Here is a 19,565-nt window from a genome sequence, read left to right on the forward strand (position 1 = left end):
AGGTTTTTCTGTGAACTGCCGTGGAGAAACATCGAGGTAGCAAAAGCAACTTAGGGGGCTCAGTGCCTTCGGCGTGGGTCATCATCCCAGGGTCCTGGGATTGAGCCCCGCATTGGGCTCTCTGCCCAGCGGAGAGCCTACTTCCTCCTCTCTCTGCCTGCCTCTCTGCCTGCTTGTGATCTCTGTCAAATAAATAAATAAAATCTTAAAAAAATAAAAAAGCAAGTTAGAAGAATAAAACGTATGGCCCCTTTCATCAATGTTTAAGGAGTTAATTTATATTAATGCCAATAATTCTTTTTCCAGAAATTGCTTCACATAGTCCTCCACGGAGCTGTAAAAGATCCCCATCAAGGTCAAAACCAAGAGAAATCCAAAATTCCACTTCACTGACCTAGCACAGAAGTTTAGCCACTCGCCCACCAGACAGCTCCCTCTGTTCCTAAAAAATACTTTAGGAGACTTATTCATATTTCCCCCAAGCTGGCTTAACACTGATGCTATTTCTTTCATAATTCACCAAATTCATGTTTGTAGTTCATGCTATCTGGAGAACATAAAACGCAGAAGCCAATGCTTGCCAACAGAACGCCATGGAGAAAAATGTATACAACAGTGGAACAAAGATGAATACTTTGGTGTGTATTTACTTAGAAAACCAAAGTTAAAGAGAAGTATCTAGACATTAAGAGCAAAACTAAAGAAAAAAAACACAAAACACACTTTGTGTTTACAGACATGATTGCTATCACTCACATAAATGACTGTGATCACTGTACACATTAGGTTTTCACTGGTCATTTCACATGATCTTTTGCATAGACATAGGAGATCCCCAGTGATCATGCCAAGGGCAACATGATTTCAATTGTGTTGATGGACCGACCGCCTTAGCCCACTGAACAAGCTGCATTAATTTCTGAGTCTGTGGCTTGAAGGGGATTTCAGTGCTTCCCCGCTCCCCCCATCCTGCCCTCAGTTCCTGTGCCCTCATCTGCTTCCCCCAAGCCAACTGGCTCTAACCACAATGGCCCAGCACAGGGGCGGCCTCACTCCCAGACACTCGAATGCAACCAAGTGTCCTTCCAGCACTTCCAACATCCCCGCCCCCACAGGGCAGATACAGCCTTTACTGTTCAAGCCTGAAAGAGACCAGTGCAAAAGTCAGGTAGTTTCACTTTCTACCTGGAAGAAAATACAGAAACACAGTCTTCCCATATAATACAGATTAAAATGGAGTTTATGCTGAAACAATTGTAATGCATGTAAAGTTAAAAAAAAAAAACACATGCACACATATACAAATAAAACTCAAGTGAAGCTGAGGGTCTGCTGGGCCCAAGAGCCAGAAGAGTGCTGAGATAAAGTTCATGAGGTGTGAGGGGAAGGGGCCAGAATAACTGGCAATGGCTTCACAGTGGAAGGAAGGCCCTGGAAGACATGCACTATTTGGACAGGTGAAGAAGGCATTCCAGGTGCAGGCAGTAGCATGAGCAAAGGCCCGGAGGTAGGAATGAGCATAGCACATGGAAAGGTCAGTGAAGGCACGGCCACCATGGCAGCAGAGCATGGGCCCTGGACAGGAACAGCAGAGAAGGCTGAAGAGGCGCACGGGGGACTCATCAGGGATGGCCCAAGGACCTTGGCAGGCTTCTTTTCCATAGGGTGCAATTTCTGGTGCTGAACGAAGCTGCCATACCATTTGAATGCTTTGCCACACACCTTGCACTCATAGGGCTTCTCGCCGGTGTGCACTCTCTGATGCTGGATGGAAGCTATCTTCTGAGTGAAGGCTTTGCCACACTCCTTGCACTGGTAGGGCTTCTCCCCTGTATGAATCCTCTGATGGACAATAAAAAGTGACCTACACCCAAAAGCTTTCCGACATTCCTTGCATTTATAGAGCTTCTCTCCCGTGTGCAGTCTCTGATGCTGAAGATAAGCTGCGCTCCTTCGGAAGGCCTTCCCACACTCCTTACACTCGTATGGCTTCTCTCCAGTGTGGATCCTCTGGTGCTGAGTCAAGGCCGTGTTGGAACTCAAACCTTTGCCGCACTCCTTACATTCGTAGGGCCCTTCTCCAATGTGGTTCTTCTCGTGTACGATGCAGTCATAGCTGGACTTAAAAGCTTTACCACACTCCTTACATTTGAAGGGCTTCTCCCCAGTGTGACTCATCTGGTGCCGAAGCAGCTTTGAGTTGTATCTGAAGATTTTCCCACATTCTTTACATTCGTAAAACTTCATTCCACCCCGAAGTATCAGATTCGGATTCAGACTGAAAGTCTGCCATGTCGCCTTGCTTTTAAAGTCAAAGTGCTGGGAGACGTTTCTGAGCAGTCCTCCTCTGGGCATTCTGGACAATTCTGGCTGCTCAGAGGCTTCCTGCTTTACAGCTGGCTCCTCCTCCTTCATCCAGGACTCACCACCTGTCCAAAGAAACCAAAAGTGTTCGGAGTTACTGAGCTGGGAGGGCAAAAGGATCCAGGGCTCCTGTTTTCTCTTACAGAATCTGATTTTGAAAAACACACTCAGAAAGTGGCTACAGACATCCCTACAGGAGGGTAAGAGAGAGAAAGAAAAATGATAATCTACTATCTGGAGGGCAGATGGCACTGGAAACAGCGGGAAGTGCCTCCTATGAGGAAGGCTGGGAAGTGGACTAAGACAAGTGAAAGGAGCACAGTGAGACCTTCCAGAATGAAAAGGGGAAAAGGCAGGCAGGAAGGAAAAGAGAAAAAAAGATGTGAGACCTAAGAGGATCAGCAAGAAATGGAAAATTTTTGAGAGAGAGAGAAAGAGACCCCAAAAAGGGAAGGAAATTCACGCTCTTGGGGAGAGTCGGAAAGCTCTCACATTAGCAGGGATCTTGCAAGCTGCAAACCAAACTCAAAAACACTTTATTTCAATGTCCCCACCTGCAAGCCAGAAAACCATCCTAAATTCCAAATAATGGCCCAATGATTTTATTCTTAAATATTCCACATGAGGCGCCTGGGTGGCACAGTCGGTTAAAAGTGTCCAACTCTTGATTTCTGCTCAGGTCTGATCTCTGGGTTGTGGGATCAAACACTGCCTCAGGCTCTGTGCTCAGCATGGAGTCTGCTTAAGGATTCTCTCCCCATCTCATTCTCTCTCTCTCTCTAAAATAAATAAATCTTATTATTGTTTTTTTAAAGATTTTATTAATGACAGACACAATGAGAGAGGGAACACAACTATGGGGGAGCTGGATAGGGAGAAGCACGCTTCCCGCCGAGCAGGGAGCCCAATATTGGGCTCAATCCCAGGACGCTGGGATAATGACCTGAGCTGAAGGCAGATGCTCAACGACTGAAGCCACCCAGGCACCCCTCTAAAATAAACAAATCCTAGGGGCGCCTGGGTGGCTCAGTGGGTTAAGCCGCTGCCTTCGGCTCAGGTCATGATCTCAGGGTCCTGGGATCGAGTCCCGCATCGGGCTCTCTGCTCAGCGGGGAGCCTGCTTCCCTCTCTCTCTCTCTGCCTGCCTCTCCAACTACTTGTGATTTCTCTCTGTCACATAAATAAATAAAATCTTTAAAAAAAAAAAATAAATAAAATAAAATAAAATAAAATAAACAAATCCTAAAATAAATAAATAAGTAACATTCCACATAATCTTCTAGGATAAAAGATTCAGGAAATCAGCTAGAATACAAATTGAACTGGAGAGCTGTAGGCCACAGGCATATTTCTGCTAAAAGAACTAAAATTTACAAAATCACAGCATATATGGAAACTTTCTCCAAAAGGAAGAAAACCCAGGGAATCAAGAGCTCCGAGGACTGGTGAGCAGTCTCAGGGAAATTTTACGCTGTGTGCATGTGTGTTCATGTGTGCACATGTGTGTGTGTGCATGCACATGTGTGTGTATGTGTTGGGGTCTGTGTGTGTGTGTTGGGCGCAGTGGTGGGACAACAGCCCCTGCCTCCCCCTCTACAGCTGTATATAAGACAAATATAATATAGACCTAAGGATTCTGGCATATAGAACCTGTCGGTGACTTAAATAGTAAAAAGGCAAATTAAAGGCAATTATTTGATTGCTAAAGACCTAAAAACAACATTCATAGCTGTGGCACAAATAACTCAGTCTGACCCACGGAATCATACTTTCCTCAAAGTACAGCTGAAACCCACTCCTTTGCATAAAGCTGGTTTAAAATTAAGTATTTCCACTGTTGAGAAAAGAAGTGGTTTAAGAGCTACTGGGTCAGAGCTTTTCTGTGGGAGTTGAGTGGCCACACACTACTGGGGACTGGTCTTCCAAGGCACAGGGCTGAACTGGGCAGAGGTCAGAGAGTGTACTGAGTATTGCCTTATAAATGTCTTCTCTGCTGCAAAAGAAACACTTCTAATAAACTGGGAAGGCAAAACCAGAAACCACTAGGTTCTCTTACTCACCTGGACAGATGCCTCTCAAAAGTTCTGCTTCCCAGGGATCTGGGCCCCATGGTGCTTCACCGCTCTCCAGCTGGGAGATCAGATCAGGTTTGGGGAATGGAAATGCTACTCAAACAAGAAAAAGGAAAAACAAGTTGAGGGAGGACTTCCAGAGCTTTCCTGAGATCTCGCTAGGCCCACCTCACAACAGGCTGACATAGGGAGGGAGGAAGGGATGGGATGAAATGCCCAAGAGAACAAGTGAGCTATCAAGGGGTTCTGAGGAAGAACTTCAAACCATGCTCCAAGGCAAGGCCAAGGAGATAGCCATTGTCCTCAGGAAGAAACTGCAGTCTCACCCTGACCTAAAGGAAGAGATCCCCTCAGGAAGAACATAGGTATTGATTCCCATGGGGGGAGGACCCACATCTCCAGAACACTGGCAGCATGGAGGAACCTAGTGCATCAGGAAGCGGCCTCTCCCTCAGGGCCCAGAACCAGCCCCTTCCCAGGATATAGGGAAGTCTGATTTCAAAACCAGAGAGAATCAGGGATTTCCTCAGCCAGCATCTCCAGAGACTGGCAACTACAGAACTAACCTCTGGGGCCATCTAACCTAACGACTTCTAGAAGCCCCAAAACGTCTTAGGAAGATGTCAAACTATCACAAAGGACCAGGGCGAGAGTCCTTACCCAGCGAAGCCACATTCGCATAATTCTCCAGCATCACCTCCCGGTACAAAGCCCTCTGTGTGGGGTCCAGGTTGGCCCACTGATTCTGGGTGAAGTGCACGGCCACGTCCTCAAAGGTCACTGGCTCCTGAAAAAACAGGCTCCTGCTAAGGCTCTCAGTGAAGGCAGAAGAGAGGGCTGACTGCAGAGAAGAGGTTGCCAGGGTCTGCAACTCTGAGCCTCCTGAAAGATCTGCTCTAGTGAGAAGAACACTTAGCACCCCAAAGGGGCAAGCCCTCAGCCAATGCTCCAAATGGAGAACCCCAAAACACTCCCGTGCACACAGCTTTGAGGCCACAAACTGTCATCTCCCTCTCACAGCCTGGCAGCCAGGGCTCTCTGCCTGGTCACTATATCAATCCCCATGTTCCTGACTCTGTCCCTCCTGCACCACAATCCTGTCACCCTGTTTTCTAAACACCAGCCACTGCAGGCTACTGCCACTCACTATGTCTCTGCCCATCCAGAGTATACACGCACACCCCGTTTGTTCCCTGCACCCAGCATCTCCTCGGTCTTCCCCAACATTCCACCAGTGCAGAGGACCCACTCCTTAAAGGTATTTCCATCCAGCATTCTTTAAATTTCTTTTCATTCTTTCTTACCTTATCAGAATGCTCCCTTGAAGGAAACCTGCAGCCTGCCTGTTCTGGTCTTTTCTCTGCCTCACCCACCTTCAAAGAAAGTTAGCAGTGCCTTGTCTCTGGACACAGATCCATCCCCCAGTCTTGAGCTCCATCCCACCTGCCAAGGTGGGCCCCTCTCTGCCTCCCCCTGGAGCTATCCATGTTCCCACACATGAAGGGAATTCATACTTGTTAATTAAGACCCTAGGCACCAAGCTCTTAGGAGGGTGTACCTTTAGGACATGTATTTCATTTAATCTTTTTTTAAAGATTTATTTATTTGAGAGAGAAAGAGAGAGAGAAACAGAGAGCATTCGAGCACAAACATCAGGAGGGCAGAGGGAGAGGAAGAGAATCTTAAGCTGAGTCTCTGCTAAGCACAGAGCCCAACACAGATCTCAATCTCAAGACCCTGAGATCATGATGTGAGCTGAAATCAGGAGTCAGACGCTTAACTGATTGAGCCACCTAGGCACCCCGTATTTCCTTTAATCTTAAAAACATATATATGGGGGCACCTGGATGGCTCAGTGGGTTAAGCCACTGCCTTCAACTCAGGTCATGATCTCAGGGTCCTGGGATCGAGCCCCGCATTGGCCTCTCTGCTCAGCAGGGAGCCTGCTTCCTCCTCTCTCTCTGCCTCCCTCTCTGCCTGCTTGTCATCTCTCTCTCTGTCAAATAAATAAATAAAATCTTTTTAAAAAAACATATATATGACATAGAAATTATTACTCCCATTTTCACCTGATGAAACTAAGATTCAGAAAAATTAATTACTTTGCCCAAGACCATACAGACAGGAACTGGTTGAGCTGGGATTTCAGCCCATATCCATCAAAGAGCAAACCTGGGCTCTTCCCACACACCAAGCTACCTCCCATACCAGGCTTACGAGCTTCCCCTAAAACATGGCTCACCCCTGATCCTCATCATTACCTGGTGCTGTCCCATCTTTGAAACTCCTAATCCCCAACAGCACCCATCAATCCGTCTTTACCATGCTCCCTCCAAGCCACAGGGACTCCCTCTCTGAGTGTAGACTGGTGTGTGTGTGGGGGGGGGGGGGTTCAGCTCTTTCAAAGCCTCACACACCACCCTGGGAGCCACAGACTCTGAATCGCCCAAAAACAATCCCTAATGGTGTCACTGGCTACCTTCTCTGCTTCTACAGTCGGGACAGTACAAACCACAGAAACTAGATTCTCACATGGGAGGTTTCATGATTTCTGTACCTTCTCACCTTGATGCCCCCGCCCCCAGAGTCTACATCCTAGGAGATATTCAGTACCCTATGCAGTCAGTTTTGTTCTTCCAGTCACCAAAAACGAAAACACTTACCAAGAGGGGTTCATTCAGCTAAGCCCCTAACTCTATGTGCCCGTCTCTTGGGGTAGCAGCCTTGTGCTGAGGACAGCACCAGGGCCAGGGAGAAGGGAAGGCTACTGCAACCACTCTTGGAGGAAGCCCAGAAGAAATGTATCCCAAGGATAAATGCTGGCATTCACAATGTTCATGGCCGCTCTACACTAAGGTCCTTGTGAGGGTGCCCTCTTATTTTATTTTTTTAGAGAGAGAGAGCAAGAGTGTGAGTGGGGATTGGGGCTGGGGAGGGGAAAACAGAAGAGAGAGAATCCTAAGCAGGCTCCACACTCACTGTGGTACCCAACGATGGGCTTGATCTCATAACCCTGAGATCATGACCTCCAAAATCATGACCTGAGCTGAAACCAGACGCTTAACCCACTGAGCCACCCAGGCACCCTAAGGGTGTCCTTTTTAAACAACAATTAGGGAACCCAGTTCAAAAGGAGACAGTGAAAGAAAAAGAACAAATGTGGAAACTACTCAAGGCAAGAGTTGGCCTTTAAACTGGGCAATGACAAGGTCTAAAGGGCCCCGAAAATAACCTGAGCCAAAAAAAATATCCTAACAGCAGACAGAACCGCAAAGCAATAAGGCCTCTGAGGACACCAACCACAGGCTCACAGGCGAACCAAAGTTCACCTCCACTCAGAGCAAGTCAGACCTCACTTCCTCTCATCTTCAGGGCTGCTCTCACAATCTCCTACTCCTCATCCCAGTCTGCCACCCCAATCTCTTTCTCCCCCACAGTCCCTCCCACCTGCCACCAAATATCACCATGATTCTGGAGTCTGGAAAAAGGAAAACTTACTGCAAGATAACTAGCTGGGTTGTGGATATACCTTTTTTTCTCCCATGATGGTCCCTATGTACCTCACCTTATTTTTCTCCACCACCTTTCTCATCATCCAACAAATTAGATTGTTCATTAACGATCTGCCTCCAACAGAACACAGGTAGATAAGACAAGGACCCCGTTCTGTTCATAACCAGTTCACTACCACACAGTCCAGTGCCTGACAGATCTAGATGCTTAATATAAATTTGCTAAATGAATGTCAAAAATCATTTGACCATAAATCTTTTTAAAACTTATGAAGAAGGTCAGAAAACAGCAGCATATACCTCCCTGAGTAAAATGCCAGAGCATATGCACTCAAACTAATGGCTGGTGCTTTACCAAGAGCAGAGATCCTCCTTTCTGCAAGACTAAAAAAGGAGCATAAATGCAGGAAATGAGCCTAAACATCTTTGCTTGCAGATGAAGTAACTATCTGCCTAAAAATACTCAAGAGCCAAGGAAATAAATGGGAAATAGTTAGAACCGACAAAAATAACTCATTAAATTGGCTATATATAGTGTAAGGAAACCAGAATCACTAGCTTTCCTAATACTGTAACAATTAGAAGATAAAATGTGTGGGGGGGGGGGATGGCTGGCTCAGTTGGTAGAGTATGTGACTCTCAGGGTTGTAAGTTCTGGGCCCCTGATGAGTGTGGAAATTAGATAAAAATAAAATCTTAAAAAAAAAAAAAAAGATAAAATGGGAGAAAATAGATGTCATTTATATACAAATAGTTAAGACTAGACCTAACAAAAATAAGCAAGACCAAGATGAAGACAACGGAAATAAAGGAGAAACAGTGTTTCTAAGTGGGAAGAATCAAATTTGTAAACAATTATAGCCAATTGTGCCTAAGAATTCAATAAAACCCACACTCCCATCTAAAAAGTCAATGACATCTGTGCAGAGAAAAGATATCATTTAAAGTCATCTAAGGGGCACCTCGCTGGCTCAGTCCATACAGCATGGGACTTTTGATCTCAGGATTATGAGTTCAAGCCCCACACTGGATGTGGAGGTTACTTCTAAAAATAATAATAGGGACTCCTGGGTGACTCAGTCGGTTAAGCATCTCCTTTCAATCAGGTCATGATCCCAGGGGTCCTGGGATTGAGTCCCACATCGAGCTCCTTGCTCATCAGAGAGCCTGCTTCTCCCTCTCTGCCTGCCATTCCCCCTGCTTGTGCTCTCTCTCTGACAAATAGGTAAAATCTTAAAAATAAATAATAATAGTAGTAATATAATAATAACAGTGTCACCTGAAAAGTAAGTACGGAGGACTACCTAAAATGTTTTGAAGAAAAGAAGTTATGGAAGAAAAGAAGTTATGAAAGAAAAGATGAGCAGGAATTAAACCCTACACTGAAAGGCCAATACTTCAGGGGTGAATGGGTGGGTCAGTCAGTTAAGCATCCGCCTTCAGCTCAGGTCATGATCCCAGGGTCCTAGCCCCACATCAGGTTCCCCACATCAGGTTCCCTGCTCAGTGGCGAGTCTGCTTCTCCCTCTCCCTCTGTGATCTCTCTCGCTTCCACTCTCTCTCAAATGAAGAAATAAAAATCTTTAAAAATAACAATAATAAAATAAAGTTAATGGGGAAAATTGGAGATACTTTAGGATTTTGGTGTCGGGTGTCTGTATGAAATTCTGAGGCCTTCATTTAAATCTTTCACTGTATTGTGATTTCCTTTTAGGTGTATTGCACTAAATGAAACTTGTCAAATACATCTTCCTTTTAAAAACTGAAAGAGGGTAGCTGGGTGGCTCAGTCGATTAAGCATATGCCTTCGGCTTGGCTTGGGTTATGGTCCCAGGGTACTGGGGATGGAGCCCACATCTGGCCCCCTGCTCAGCAAGGAGCCTGCTTCTCCCTCTCCCTCTGCTCCCACTGCTTGTACTCTCTCTCTCTGTCAACCAAATAAATAAAATCTTTAAAATAAATAAATAAAACTGGAAAAAAATAGGATATAAGAAAATGAGAAGAGGAGCTTGGGTGGCTTAGTCAGTTAAGCATCTGCTTGTGGCTCAGGTCATGATCCCAGGGTTCTGGGATCAAGTCCCACATTGGGCTCCCTGCTCAGCCAAGAGTCTGCTTCTCCCTCAGCCTGCCATTTCCTTTGCTTGTGCATAAGCACGTGCTCTCTCTCACTCTCTGACAAATAAATAAAATCTTTTTTAATCTTTTTTTTTAAATGAGAAAACAAGCCACCACAGGGAAAAAATAGTTGAAAAGGCCTATTTGATAAATGACTTAACCAAAGTATACAAAGAACTCTTTAATCTCAAAAGTAAGAATCCTATTAAAACATGTACAAAAGACCAGAAGCGACACCTCACGAAGCAGATGTACAGATGGCATACAGGTATATGAAAATACATCATACATCAATAGGAAAAGATAAATTAAAACACTGAGGTACCACTAGAATGGCCAAAACTAGAACGCTGAAAACACCTAATGCCGGTGAGGATTTGGAGCAACAGGAAATCTCATTTATTGCAGACAGGAATGCAAAATGGCACAGCCACTCTGGAAGGCAGTTTGGTAGTTTCTTACAAAACTAAACATACTCCTACCATATGATCCAACAATCATGCTCCTTGGTATCTTCCCAAACAAGCTGAAAACTTATATACATATAAAAATCTGCACACACATGTTTCTAACTACTTTATTCATAATTGCCAAAACATAGAAGCAACCAAGATACCCTTCAATAGAGGGGAATGAATAAACTGTGGTACATCCAGACTATGGAATGTTATTCAGCACTAAAAAGAATTCACTCTCAAGCCAAGAGAAGTCATAGAGGAAACTTAAACACATATAATCAAGTGAAAGAAACCAATCTGAAAAATCCACATACTGTATGATTCTAACTACATAACAAAACTATGAAGATAGGGATGTACAGGTACAACACAGAGGATTTTTATGACCATGAAAATACCCTGTATGATACTATAATAATACTCTGTATGATACTGTAATGATGGATACATGTCCTTATACATTTGTAACCCACAGAAAGCTCAACACCAAGAGTGAACCCTACTGTAAACCACGAACTTTGGGTGATTGTCATTTGTCACTGTAGGTTCATCAACTGTAACAAAAGTAGCACTCTGGTGAGGGATGTTGATTATAGGGAAGGCTAAAAATAGCCAAAGCAATCTTGAGAAGGAAAAACAAAGCTGGAGGTATCACAAATCCAAATCTCAAGGTAGACTACTAAATTGTAGTATCAAAACAGTATGGTACTGGCACAAAATAGACACACAGATCAGTGCAATAAATAGAGTCCAGAAATAAATCCACACTTATATGGCCGATTAATCTGTGGCAAAGGAGGCAAGAATATACACTGGGGAAAAGACAGTCACTTCAATAAATGGTGCTGGACAGCTACATGCAAAAGACTGAAACTGGACCACTTCCTTACACCACACACAAAAACAAACTCAAAGTGGATTAAATACTTAAAAGTGAGACCTTGGGGGCACCTGGGTGGCTCAAGCTTTAAGCTTCAGCCTTCAGCTCAGGTCATGATCCCAGGATCCTGGGATCAAGCCCTACATCAGGCTCCCTGCTCAGTAGGAAGCTTGCTTCTCTCTCCTCCACTCTCCCTGCTTGTGTTCCCTCTCTCACTGTCTCTCTCTGTTAAATAAATAAATAAAATATCTAAATAAATAAATAAATAATAAAGGTGAGACCTGAAACCATATAAATCTTTAGAGAGAACACAGACAGTAATTTCTCTGACATTAGCCACCGCAACATTTTTCTAGATGTGTCATCTAAGGCCATTTCTCCAAAGACCTACAGTGATCAACATCACTCACCGTCAGGGAAATGCAAAACCACAATGAGGTATGACCTCACACCTGTCAGAAGAGCTAAAATCAAAAAGACAATAACAAGTGTGGGTGACGATGTGGAAAAAAGGGAACACATGCCCACCGTGTGAGGGAATGTAAACTGGTGCAGCCACTGTGTAAAACGTCACAGAAGTTCCTCAAAATATTAAAGACGAGTACCATGTGATCCAGTAATTCCACTACTGGGCTAATTCAAAAAGATACATGTGTCCTTATGTTTAATGCAGCATTATTTAAATAGCCGCAATATGGATTCAACCTAAGTGTCCATCAATAGACAAACGGATAAGGAAGATGTGAGATACACACACATACACACACACAGACACTGAAATATTTTGCAGCCATAAAAAAGGATGAGATTATGTCATTTGTTTTTTGTTTTTTTAAGATTTTATTTGAGAGAGAGTGAGAGAACCCAAAATTTCCCTGAAAATAAAGACTATATATATATTTTTTTTTTAATATTTTTTTTATTTATTTGACAGAGAGAAATCACAACTAGGCAGAGAGGCAGGAGGAAGCAGGCTCCCTGTGGAGCAGAGAGCCTGATGCGGGGCTCCATCCCGGACCCTGGGATCATGACCTGAGCCGAAGGCAGAGGCCCTAACCCACTGAGCCACCCAGGTGCCCCAAGCCTGTATTTTTTTAAGAAAAAAAAAAAGGACAATATTTATCTCTTATCTGGACTACAATATGCTTCTTACTGACTCAAACCCTTCTACAACTAACATACCACCAGGGCTGGAAAAATCATTTTTTAAAAATAAATCTTTTTTTTTTTTTTTAATCTCTACACTCAACATGGGGCCATGGGACTTGAGCTCATGATGCTGAGATCAACAGTCACATGCTCCACCAACTAAGTCAGACAAAGTCTGCTGGAAAATCTTTTTAATACCCAACAAGGTGCCTGGGTGTCTCAGTTGGTTAAGTGGCTGCCTTCAGCCCAGGTCATGATCCCAGTATCCTGGGATCAAGCCCTGCATCTGGCTCCCTGCTCAGCAGGAGCCTGCTTCTCCCTCTCCAAGTGCTTGCCACTCCTCCTGCTTATGCTATCTCTCTCTGTCAGATAAATAAATAAAAATCTTTAAAAAAAAAATACATATATCCAACCATGTCACCTACCATGCTTAATAATCCTTCAGTGCCTTCCCAATGAACTCAGAATAGAAATCAAAGTCTTGACAGTGTCTGTCCTACAAGACATGTGCCTACTTCTCCCACCACACAGTGAACTACTTTCCCTGACCTCGCCCTATTTCCAGAGCACACCCAGCTTTCTCCCCAACTGTAGGGCCTCTGCATTTGACATTCTTCTCTTCAGAAAGCTCTTTTTTAGCTCTCTCTTCAGCGATCCCCAAAACTGTTTCTAGCTCATTCTTGGGATCTCAACCCCATGCTACTACCTCTATGAGGGCTTTCCTGACCACTACCTTGAGAGGGAGCTTCAAGGCTTCTCAGATTTGCAAAGGTACAGGCATTAAGAATCATCTGAACAGCAGCACCTGGGTAGCTCAGTCAGTTAGGGATCTGCCTTCCAGCTCAAGTCATGGTTCTGGGCTCCTGGGATCGAGGCCCTGGCAGGCTCCCTGCTCACCGGGGAGGTCTGCTTCTCCCTCTGCCCTTCCCCCTGCTCATGCTCACGCTCTCTCTCTCTCTCTCAAATAAATTTTTTTTTTTTAAAAAAATCACCTGAAGAGCTTGTTACAACAAATTCCTGGACTCCTCAGTCTGATTCTGGGTCTAGGGTGGAACCCAAGAATTTGCAATTCTAATGACCTGCCAGGTGATGTGGATGCTGCCCACTTGGGGACCACATTTCTGACCACACTTTAGCAACATGTAATTAACTTACTAGTTGGTTTATAAACTATCTACTTTGCTAAAGGTGCCTTTCATGAGAAAAGGAGACTTATCTACATTACCAGTACTGTATACCCATCACTTACAAAGTGCATAGGGAAAGAACAATGCTGGTCTCCCTGCAATACATCTGCAATTTGAGGAACAATGTCTTCAATACAGAATTTCTCTGATCTTGGGGCGCCTAGGTGGCTCAGTGAGTTAAGCCTCTGCCTTCAGCTCAGGTCATGATCCCAGGGTCCTGGTATCTCGAGCCCTGCATCAGGCTCTCTGCTCAGCAGGGAGCCTGCTTCCCCCCTCTCTCTCTCTGCCTGCCTCTCTGCCTACTTGTGATCTTTCTCTCTCTGTCAAATAAATAAAATCTTTAAAAAAAAAATTTCTCTGACCTCAGTAGGCAAATTTTATATGAAGAACATGATTTGGATTTCCACATTCAGGGAGAATTTCTTAGCTTGGGTGTCTCTTTTCCCACTTAACCCTACACATCTACACTCATCACTCTCATACACACAACTTATCTCCTCCACCATTATTTAGAGCCCTGGCTGTGGGGATAAACTTAAGGGGGAAATGGGAGCATGGCCAAGTCAGGCCTTCTTGGTCTTTTCCTGATTACCTGATAGCTAACGTAATTTTAAAAGACTGAAAGGAAGCTCAGCTCACCTGAGGCCAAGATGTTTGGAGCATGGCTGATGTCCCCTGGCTTCGTGCACTGTCTTCTTGATTTGGAAAAGCAAAAACCTTAGGAGCTAAGAGAAGAAGAGCCGTGAGTGCAATGCACCCTGACCTCCAACACTCACAGCCGCCCATAGCCTTCCCAGTCTCCTCGTTTCCAGCACTGGGAAGAGACTCTCTCAGACCCACCCTGCAGCTGATGGCCCTAACAACCTCATGAACTGCTCTGCCTGGTCCTCAGGACAATCCCCATCACCTGCTCAGTCCAAGAGTGTTCCTGAGCCCATTCACACGCAGCGGACTGAGAGATCCAAGACAAATCCTATCCCTACAATGTTGGGTCTGAACACACCTAAAAACGCGCTTACAGGAACCATGACGTTGACCCAAAAGCGTTGTCAATGGAAAGGAGGCACAGAGATGGCAAAATGCGTATTAACAGTAAAATACTCATGATGCTGACCAGAGACCCGACCGGGATCTCCACCCAGGGACTCCGAGACCCCAAATAGAAACGTCAGTCGTGGGCGCGGGAAGCTGCTGAGCCAAGTTCCTGAGGGCAGAAAAGAGGATCACGCCTCGGCGGAGGGCAAGGGGTAGGACCAGGCTGCAGAAGGCCGCTCGGCCACCTCGGGCGGCTTCCGCGAGGCCCAAGCGCCGGGAGTCAGGGGAGGGGGTGAGTCCGCACTGGGCCCGAGCTCAGGGGAGGGGGGCGCTGACGAGCCGCTAGGGAAAACGAGGAAGCCGACGCCGGGCGGACCTTACACGTAGAACTCGCTGGAACCCACGCTCTCCCTCTCAGAACACCAAAAAGCTGAGAGAGGCAAGCCGACGCGGAAGCGAGCGCGAGCCCCCCAATGCCCCTCTAGGCCGCACGGAGGCGGCTCATCTCTGTGGTCCCCGCGGTGCGGCCCACGTGACTCGGCCAGCCGCTCGGAAGAGGAGGGGTTGCGGGCGGGCCGCGGCAGGCGTGGTCATTAACTGGTGCCTCCCCCGGCTGCGGCGGCTGCCTCCTGGTGGCGTCCGGGACGTATAGGCTCAGGTACCCCGTCTAGACCCATGTGGGGTCCAGGTTAACTCGATGCCGGTCAGCGGTCGGTCGCCTTTACTCGGAGCGTCACTCGGGCTGTGCTAGTGTGAGGAGAAAGGCTCCCGGTGCTTCATATCTTGGAGGCCCAAACCAAGGACACTCCTTGGGTCCCCAGCATTTACTTAAATGTCTTCTGTTTAGATTTTCCCGAAAATTTTACCAACAAATCAGTAGTTTAGAGCTATTTTTCCACCGAGTAACTGCTACTAAAATACAATGTCAACACTGGCTGGGGAAAAAAAAAATCATACCTTCCATAAATAAAGATCTGGATAATCCCTTAAGTCTCTCCTGCCGGTTTGCTGTGTGAAGTTAAAACAATTAACATTAAAACTACGTTTTTCAGGGCACCTGGGTGGTTCAGTTGGTTAGGCAACTTCCAGCTGGAGTCATGATCCCGGGGTACCAGGATGGAGTCCCACATCGGGGGACTTCTCCCTCTGACCTTCTCCCCTCTCATGCTCTCTCTCACTCTCTCTCAAATAAATAAAATATATATTTTTAAATGTTTTTCATAGTCAAGTAATTGCCATTAATTTGACTCAGGTCAGTACACGTGTTCTGCAAATCAGCCAATAAAGTGATAGCCTCACTTAGGTGGTCCCAATTCTGAAAGTTAGCAAAGCAATGGCAGCCCAAGCTTCTGAATAGGAGCCAATCAGTGGCAAACACCCCTGAAAATCGGTCCCCTCAATACAGTGACCAAGACTTTGAAAGTCACTGGGTCCCCGTGTTCCAGTGACCAGGGTTGGTCAGCGTGATTGCCAGCAGGAACGAACTTTATTTCTGTTGAGTACATGTTCAGATACACGCCTCCTACTCACCAAGCACTTCGTTGCCATGGAGGGCAATGGGCCTCCCACTGCTAAAAGACAGAATGATCCTTGGTATCCGGATGTATGGATCTACCACAGGAGCTTCTATTCCTTTTGTTACCAAACCCATTTGGCTGCCTGCTAACTCAAAGATCACTCGAGAGGAGTTTTATTTGAAAAGGAATCTGAGCTTTATTCAGGAGGAAGGCAACCAAGAGAGAAGTTGGACTCTTGTCCAAAAGCCCCCTCTTGAGAGTTCTGCCTGGCCCAGTGGGGTTTAAAGCAGCTAATCAGCAAAGAGTATGCAGTGGCCCGTAGCATTTCTTCATCACATGTAGATTTGAGGCCAGCTAGAAATATTTTCAGTGCTGGGGTTCTGCATGGGGGTCCAGTTCTTGTTTCGTGATGTGCCCCAGTACTCTCTTCTTTCTGGAAAGCAGGGCAAGGTCTACAGATACAGAAAGGGAGTTAGTAAAATCATTCGTGTAACCTAAAAAAGAATATTTTGCTTAAAAAAAAAATTGCCGGAGTGATCTGAAAGTCGAAGTAGCTTCAAACAGACTTGCTGGCCTCTGGGGGCTTCGGAAGGTTCTAGTTCTTCACTTCTCAAGGTCAATGGTCTGCAAATTTCGAAGAAAGTAAAATAGTTCTGTTACAGACTGAGGCCTTAGGTCAGGGAGTAAGGAGTGTTAATGCTCCAGACCAGCGGGAGTGCTATTCCCCTTCCACAGGAATTAGACTGTCACTAACTATAGCTTAAAGTCCTGTCATGTAAAGTACAATAGGTAGCTCTTGCTGCATAATCATCCCAAAACTTTGTGGCTGAGAACAATATATTCATTCAACATGTTTCTTAAAGTTTCTGTAGACCAGGAATTCAGGAGTGGTTTGGCTGGAAGATCCCAGCTTGGGATCTCTCATGAAGTTCCATGCAGGAGTCACCTGGGGCTGCTTACATATAAACTTAAATTACTGGTTACTGCTGTGAAACTTCAGTCCCTTCCCACATGGGTTTCTGCACACAGTTGTGTCCTCACAATTTTCCTACAGGTTTCTACCTAAAGTAAGCAATCCAAAAGGCCAAGGCCAGGGGCACCTGGCTGCCTCAGTTGGTGGAGCATGTGACGCTTGATCTCAGGTCATGAGTTCAAGCCCCACATTGGGTGTACAGTTTATTTAAAAATTAGATAAAACCTTTTTTTAAATAAAAAAAAAATGTCAAGGCCAACTGCAGTGTGATGACATAGCTTTAGAAGTCATGCACCATCATCACCTCAATGTACTACCAAGACAGGCCTCTCATAATACAATATTAGATGAGATACACAAGGGCATGAATGCAAGAATTAGAATCACCACGGACCAATCTCAGCCTAATGCTGAGATTTTTTCTACCACAGAAAACATATATTTTATAAAATTTCCTGTATTTTTATTGTAAAGCTTCTGTACAATTGTTTTAAGTAAATGAATTAGATTTCCAGGAACAACAGCATGATGAAGACCTCTATTTCCAAACTGCCTCTTCTCTAAGCTGATCAAAATGAACAACTAATTAATCTAGAAAGATGGGTGCACATATACACATATACATCACAAACCCTTAAGTGTTAGCCAGGGGTGCATGGGTGGCTCATTCAGTTAAGCATCTCTCTTTGGCTCAGGTCATGATCCCAGGGTCCTGGGGATGGAGCCTCACATGGGGATCGCTGCTCAGCGAAATCTGCTTCTCCCTCTCCCTCTGCTGCTTCCCCTGCTTATGATCACTTGCTCGCTTGCTCTCAAAGAAATAAAATCTTAGGGGAAAAAAAAGTATTAGCCAGTTATCACAATCAGATCTAACTTGAAGGGGGACAATACTGGGCATGGTATTCCTCTATCTGGTATTAGAGTGCAGGGAGAATAAATGAGAAAGTTTTGGTAGACCCAAACAAAAATCCCCAAGTTGTGAAAATGAGAATTGGAATCATGGGAATCAGAGGAGAAAACTGGGAGCATGCAAAAGTCCCATTCTTTCCCAGAACCGCCTCACCAGAGGGACAGAGTATATAGGCAGTGCTGATGTACAGGCAGCTAGAAAGCACAGTGAACCAGGAGGTGGGAAACTTGAGTGCTTTTACAGCTATCAGGGAGCTTGCTCATATCAGCAAAATTAAAAATCTGGAGCTGGATGTCCCTCACCTGGTCAATATCACAAGGACTGGCTCTCCCTAAAAACACACTATCCCCAAGCCACTAGTCAGTGCAATAAGGCAAGAAAAAAGATCCAGAATTGGAAAGAAGTAAAATGGTTATGAACATGATCAATGTTAAAAAATCCTACAGAATCTTAAAAATGTTATTAGAATAAGTGAGTTGTGCAATATTGCAGGATACAAGGTCAATACAAAAATCAAGTGCATTTCTATATGCCATCAATGAACATTTAGAAATTTACTATTATAATAGCATCAAAAAATAGACGATAGCATGTCTATAATAGACATACCTAGACAAATCTGACAAAAGGTGTGAAAGACCTATACATTAAAAATTACAAAACACTGCTCAAATAAAGATCCAAATGAGATATTTGCCATGTTTTTGAGTTAAGACTATACATTTGAGATGTGAGTTCTCCCCAAAATTGATCTAAAGAGTCAGACAATCTCAACCGAAATCCCTGGATATGCTTTATAAAAATTTGCAAACTGATTCTAAAACTCCTATGAAGTGCAAAGGACCTAGAATGGCCAAAACAACTTTGGTAAAACACAATAGGAAAACTAACACTGTGTGACTTCAATACTTAGAAAAACTACAGTAATTAAGGCAATGGCATCAAGACAAACAGACCAATGGAACAAATAGAATCTCAAAGTAGGCCCACACCTGTATGGACAACTAATTTGCAACAATGGTGCAAAGGCAATTCAGTGGAGGAGTCATTTTCAAAACTAGGATATGCACCTAAAAAGGCATGAAGAGGAGAAAGGAAGGAACTTAGAGGCATACTTCATACCCTACACAAAATTTAAGACAAAAATAGATGACATAACATAAAATCTAAAATTACAAAACTTCTAGGAAGAAAAACGGGGGGAAACAATCTTGGGTAGGGCAAGAATTTCTTAAATATGACATGAAAGGCATAATCCATAAGTGAACAAACTGTTATATTGGACCTCATTAACAAGACTTCTGCTCTTCAAAAGATTAAGAGAATGAGGGACACCGGGGGAGCTCAGTTGGTTAAGCATCTAGCTTTCACTTGGGTCATGATCTCAAGGTCC

The 19,565-nt window shown here is 44.7% G+C and overlaps 1 protein-coding gene across 5 annotated transcripts; it reads right to left on the reverse strand.

Annotated features, from left to right (window-relative positions):
* Positions 1-256: 256 nt before the first annotated feature.
* On the reverse strand, positions 257-15,318 carry ZNF621 (zinc finger protein 621). 5 transcript variants are annotated; one of them, XM_013057110.2, is made up of 5 exons: positions 15,154-15,318; positions 14,377-14,462; positions 5,097-5,223; positions 4,425-4,529; positions 257-2,429 (listed from the first exon to the last, which is right to left on the reverse strand). In XM_013057110.2, exons 2-5 carry the CDS (start codon positions 14,398-14,400, stop codon positions 1,369-1,371), a joined length of 1,317 nt encoding a protein of 438 aa, XP_012912564.1. In that variant the 5' UTR covers positions 14,401-14,462; positions 15,154-15,318; the 3' UTR covers positions 257-1,368. The 5 variants fall into 5 exon arrangements, with proteins under 5 accessions (XP_012912564.1, XP_012912561.1, XP_012912560.1 ...); XM_013057107.2 differs by having other exon boundaries at positions 15,149-15,318; XM_013057106.2 differs by having other exon boundaries at positions 14,852-15,318.
* Between the last annotated feature and the right edge of the window lie 4,247 nt (positions 15,319-19,565).

This window comes from Mustela putorius, unplaced genomic scaffold, assembly GCF_011764305.1.
Source record: "Mustela putorius furo isolate JIRA1106 unplaced genomic scaffold, ASM1176430v1.1 tig00003834_pilon_pilon_pilon, whole genome shotgun sequence".
Classification (NCBI taxonomy): domain Eukaryota; kingdom Metazoa; phylum Chordata; class Mammalia; order Carnivora; family Mustelidae; genus Mustela; species Mustela putorius.